This window comes from Cryptomeria japonica, chromosome 3 (assembly GCF_030272615.1).
Source record: "Cryptomeria japonica chromosome 3, Sugi_1.0, whole genome shotgun sequence".
Classification (NCBI taxonomy): domain Eukaryota; kingdom Viridiplantae; phylum Streptophyta; class Pinopsida; order Cupressales; family Cupressaceae; genus Cryptomeria; species Cryptomeria japonica.
Window position 1 is genome coordinate 416,317,501 of NC_081407.1, and position 6,214 is coordinate 416,323,714.

The 6,214-nt window shown below is 33.5% G+C and overlaps 1 protein-coding gene across 1 annotated transcript; it reads left to right on the forward strand.

Moving 5' to 3' along the window:
• Positions 1-2,826: 2,826 nt before the first annotated feature.
• Positions 2,827-5,772, forward strand: LOC131041214 (uncharacterized). Its single transcript, XM_057974227.2, has 10 exons — positions 2,827-3,216; positions 3,312-3,498; positions 3,589-3,722; positions 4,346-4,458; positions 4,543-4,663; positions 4,745-4,897; positions 4,993-5,148; positions 5,305-5,384; positions 5,508-5,557; positions 5,642-5,772. Exons 1-10 carry the CDS (start codon positions 2,827-2,829, stop codon positions 5,770-5,772), a joined length of 1,515 nt encoding a protein of 504 aa, XP_057830210.2.
• Positions 5,773-6,214: the final 442 nt, after the last annotated feature.

The window sequence follows — 6,214 nt, forward strand, 5'->3', positions numbered from 1 at the left end:
GGTAGCTGCAGATCTGAAGCTCTGATATCATGTGAGAGTTGAGAAATACAACACCATAGGACCCCAAATGATCTCTGCAAGCTGAATAAACCTGTTACAAGGAGAAACAAGGAAGCAACAGAGAAAAACCAAAATACACAAGAAATGCTCAAAAAAATGAGAGCTTTGTCTTCACAAAAAAGTGTAATAGAATTATGATACAAAGAAAAGAATTAACCTCTAATAGGTCAAGAAACCCTAAAAGGGAAAACCCTAGGCTTGCACATAATAATTAATAAAAGAATTAATTATTATGCACCTAATGTTAGCTTAAGTGCAAAAGAGATAAAGGGGACTTAATTAATTTAAACAAATGTTGTTTAATTAATCAAGTAAAGACCCGATTACTCTAACAAAGAGACCACCTCAACAACGAACAGGAAGGAAGACAAGACACCAATGTTTTGGAAGCCACAACCTCAAACTTGCCAAGATCACCGAATTTACAGAGCTCAGACGTGAAAGATTGAATGCACAAATGAGAAGAATAAACTATGTAGGGGTATTTATACTCATATTGTGGTTACATAAATTGAGGTGTCATAGAACAAAACTCGAGGTTCTAGGATCTTGATGTCCCAAGTTCACACAACCAAAGGTCACGATAAACTTTGGGAACCCGAGGTTCCAAAAATCTGAAGAAAACAAACAAAACAGGAAGAAATCGAGATCTTGGGATATCGGGGTTCTGAGGCTCCAAACAAACAAGACATGGAGAACTCGAGATCCTAGGATTCCAAAGTTTTGAGGCTTCAAACAAATAAGACATAGAGAACTTGAGATCCCAGGATTCTAGGGTTCTGAGGCTCCAAATAAACAAGACACAAGGAACTCGAGATCCCGGGATTCTAGGGTTTCGAGGCTCCAAACAAACAAGACACAGAGAACTCAGGATCCTGATATTTCAAGGTTCCAAGGCTCCAAACAAACAAGACATAGAGAACTCAAGATCCCAAGATTCTGAGGTTCCAAGGCTCCAAACAAACAAGACATGGAGAACTTGGGATCTCGAGATTCTAGGGTTCTGAGGCTCCAAACAAAAAAACAACAACAAACTCGGGAACCTGAAATCCCAGGGTCTCGAAGGCCATAGAAAATAGAGAAACAAAGGCTTCGGGATTTTGGGGTCTCAAGAACTTAAATGATAATGAAAACCCGAAAACTCGGAGGTCCGAAATTCTGAAGACCAAAACAAAACAAAACCCGAGAACCTAGGGTTCCGAGGTCAGGAAGAAAGAAAACTCTTGAACTTGAGATTTTAGGGTTACAAAGACAAGACAAACAAAAGAAAAAGAAGAAAAAGAAAGGTAAGACAAAGGAAACATGACATAAAAGGGGGACCCACATTTTACCAACTAAAATGAAGGGGTTAGTATGCAAAGCATAACACTACTTATCCTAAAATTGTGGTTCTTGACAATGTTAAGAGCACTAAGTAGCCCTAGGCTCAAAGGAAAATGGATGGCTCCATAGTGGTTAAATTTCTAATTTCACCAATACTCTCTATGTCTATGGAAAGTCCTATTATTGATTCCCCTACCCTTTCTATGTCAAAGAAAAAGTATGTTATTTTAGAAGGGCCTTATTCAAGTACCCCTTTGTTCCTACGAGTAATCAAACTTTCAATAAATTTGAAGGCATATTTGTTGAGAATAATTATATTGAATATGCTCCTAGTTATAGCTATAAACCCAATATGGTTGTACCAAAAAATTTTTGACTTCTAGAATGACATTTGAAAGTGGTTTCTATGGCAATACCAAAATCTCCAGGCTAGAGTACAAAATATTGAAGTAATACTCACAAGGAGGACGTTGGAGGTGTTAGTAATAATATTGTCTTTGATGAAGAACTTTGAGAGGAAGCCAATAAGTCCTCCACCATGTTCTAGAATTGGGAAAAACTAGTTAAAAGATTACTCATGCTCTAGAAAAAATAGGACAACTTGAAAGAAAATATTATTGAATTACTACAATTCAACTTAACAACACCACTATGAACTCAACCACTAATTTCTTTATACTTTAATCTGAATTGTAGAAGCATGAAATAAAGGCTATAGGTGAAGGGCATGCTATTAGAACTAGAGCAAAGTCTTCAGTACACCAACCTAGCATCATAGATCTAGATAATGAGACTCTAGAGAGTTCTGTCGAGGAGCAAAATAATATGATTGCTAAGGAGTGACAATATGATTCAAGTCTTCAAAATTTGACAAATTCCAATAAAGTGACTTCATTCCTTTCGTTTTACCCATCTTTACAAACCTGTTGCTAATTTTGTGACGTTCATTGACATTTATTTTATGCCTATTCATTCTTTGACTTTCTCGCTATCCTACTTCTCATAAGAATCATTTCTCTTCTCTTCTAACTGTATTATTATTAAAAGATCATAATCCTTCCATAGAAACTATTTTTATCTAATATAAAATTAAATAACAAAATAAAGATGTAATAATAGCAAGATAGTATCACTCTCAACATATATAAACTAATGAAAAGAAATAAAAAATTATGAAGCAAAAACCAAGGGAAAAGAACAATGCAAAGAATAAAAGAGGGCTACGATTACTCAGCATATACTAGCGTATGCAGGGAAAAAGAACAATGCAAAGAACAAAAGAAGGGCGACGATAACCAGGCATACAAACACATGAAGAAAATACCAGGAAGAAGAAAACAAAAAAAGGTTTCGATGACTTATATGACTGCACGCATCTTTCTCTCAAATGACTTATAAATAGCATAGAAATATAAATGACTTACACAAAAGAATCTCCATACAATGGCCATATTATATAGGGCAGGGTGCCAACTCTTCTGTACATTTATTGTATTCGCTGGCCTTTTTCTTGTGCCTTCCACTTCCCTTCCTTATGCTCGTAGAGTCATAGGACTGAACAATCATGCACTTCCCTCTGATTCTTCTTCATCTGTACAATATGATGTCAAATACTTCACCCAAACTTTGGACCATTTCAGTTTCACACCTCAAAGCTATGTTACTTTTCAACAGAAGTATCTCATCAACTCAAAACACTGGGGTGGTGCTTCATCCAATTCTCCAATCTTCATTTATACAGGAAATGAAGGATATATTGAATGGTTTACTCAAAACACCGGCTTTATGTTCGACATTGCACCTCAATTCAAGGCTCTTCTCGTCTTCATTGAGGTAAGAAATGTTCTGATCTGTTCTGCTCTACATATGATTCTACTTTATTCTTATTAGACAGAGAATATCTCAATATGGGTTTGAATTGATTTCAGCACCGTTACTATGGCGAATCAATGCCATTCGGGAGTCAAGATGTAGCTTACAGCAATGCCACCACAATGGGCTATCTGAGCTCCTCTCAAGCTTTGGCTGATTTTGCTATATTGATTACAGATCTCAAAAAGAATTTGACAGCAGAGGATTCACCAGTGGTTGTGTTTGGAGGATCTTACGGTGGAAGTAAGTGTGTTCCAATAATTTTCTGCTGTGGGTTTCAAAATGCAGTGATGAAATCATGTTTATATGTGTATATGTTAAATGGGTTTGCAGTGTTAGCGGCGTGGTTCAGACTGAAGTACCCACACATTGCAATTGGGGCATTGGCATCGTCTGCTCCGATCTTGGCTTTTGATTACATTGTAAATCCAGATGGTTTCGACAACATCGTCTCAAACGACTTTAGGGTATTAACAATTCTTCCCTTGTTATGTTCAATTTGTATTCACCACGTTTTAACAGTTCATAAAATTGAAATTAAAATTAAAATTAAAAGACTCATTGTTTAGTTTCTTAATTCTACTATATATGATTTTGACTGTATTGACAGTTTGGATCACATTTCATATGTAGTTTGGATCACATTTCATATGTTATCATTTCATTATAGAATAAGAGAGTTGTATCAAAAAAATTGGTGAATGAAAACCAAGACAGGTTAAAAAGGTGGAAGAGAGTGGAGGGGAGAAGTGGCATAATGTTCAAAGAAGGTGAATGATGGATCATGGAGTGTGATATATCCCATTCACCTACTTTTAACCTTGTGCTACCCTCTCCCTTCCACGCAATCTTTTTAACCTGTTTTGGTCTGTATTTCACTTATTATTCATCTTACAGTTTTCTCTTCTTGATGATAGATCATAGAGTGTGATCTGAAACATTAATGCAATCAAAATCATAAACAGTAGAATCTGAAACTAAGCAATAATCATAATGAAACTAATTTCTTTTATTAAAAAACTTGTATATATTTAATTTTGTCAACATAAATCATGATTTTGGTTTGGTAATTTTTTTTGGATTTTGATAGAGTGAAAGCGAAAATTGCTACAATGTAATAAAGAAGTCATGGAAGATATTGGAAGAGATGTCATCAACTCCAAGCGGAAGAAAATCTCTCAAAGAATCTTTCAGACTTTGCAAGTAAAACCAAAAAAACTTTGTACAATCTTGTCTAATATAATTTTTCTAGTTTTCTCTCATAAAAAAATGTTAACAATGGTTCAGAGACAGTGACGTTGATGGTGTGGAAGGGTGGCTGAGTGGAGCTTACTTTGAAGCTGCAGAGACAGATTATCCAACCCCTGCTAACTTTATTCAAAATTTGCCAGCCTATCCAGTGAAACAAGTAATGAAATTTCAAATAACTTTGTTTTCATTATGTATACTCTGGAAAATTGTTTTCATAATGATTCTCTTGTTTGTGTAGATGTGTAAAGCAATAGACAATCCATCTAGTGAGAAAAATATCCTAAGCCAACTATATGGAGCAGCAAACATATATTATAACTACACTGGGAACTTGAGTTGCTTTGATTTGGGATTCGGTGATCCCCATGGAGAAAGTGGTTGGGGTTTTCAGGTTCAATCTTTTGTTATTATTTAATCATATAATTATTTCATATGATGCTTTTGTGGAAAAGTGTGTAAAGGGAGTATTTCTTTGTTGGAGTGTAGTATTGTACAGAGATGGTAATGCCAATGGGTGATGATCCAATAGAAAGTATGTTTCCTGGATACACATTCAACTATACAGAGACAATGCAAGGTTGTGCATATGCAAATGGAATTGAACCAAGGCCACATTGGATCACCACTGAATTTGGTGGTCATGTAAGTATAGTCTAATGATAATTGGAATGAACATGTATTATTATTATTTTAATAGTCTTTCATATAACTATTATCAACATTTTCAATCTTTTTCAAGATCTTTGTAAAAATTATATGTATCATTATGCATTACTCATATATATACATGTATTGCAGAATATCAAGAGGGTACTTAAGCGATTTGGTAGCAATATAATATTTTTTAATGGATTGAGAGATCCTTGGAGCAATGGAGGGTGGGATAACAATCTTAAATTTTTTATGTTTTTTTGAATTAAATGGTATCAAATCATGTTTTAATTTATTTTTTTAACACAATTACATGTGAATGTTATATACACTTTGAATTTATATTGTAGGGTATTAGAAGATATAAATGAAAGCATTGTGGCAATCATTGCTAAGGAAGGTATGTTTGAAGTCTATTTCATTTACTTGATTAAAAAAATATTTTTTACCATTAAAAACTCACACTTGAATGAATGAATTGTAGGGGCACATCATGTAGATCTTAGATTTGCAACCATGGACGATCCAAAATGGCTTATACAAGTTCGAAAGAAGGAGATTGGCATAATAAAAAGGTGGATAATGCAATATTACAAGGACCTTCATACAACTTAGATTATTTTTTAAAGTATCATTTAAGTACTTCTAGTACACATGCAAATATCATTGTTAAAACTAAGAATATTTTCTTTCCACAATTTCATGGTTAATTTTATTTTACTTTATATTGTTAATTGTTTCAAACATTAAAATTATTTTATCTTAATGTGGAAGATCATTTTTTAATTAGTCTAAAAGAAATTTAGATTTCTATCCATATTCAAAATAAAAATAATTACATGTTCAATCTAACTATCAAATCTATTTTGATTAGAACACAATCATGAACTTATTATCTTGAACAAATGTAATTCATCTCAAATTATACCTAAAATAATATAATAAATCTTTTAAAAATGTATTGTATCATCACAATCATATTTTAAACATGATAAAAAGTTAATTTTATGAATTAAAAATACAAATGTACTAACTAGACCCAAACATCATTTATTCA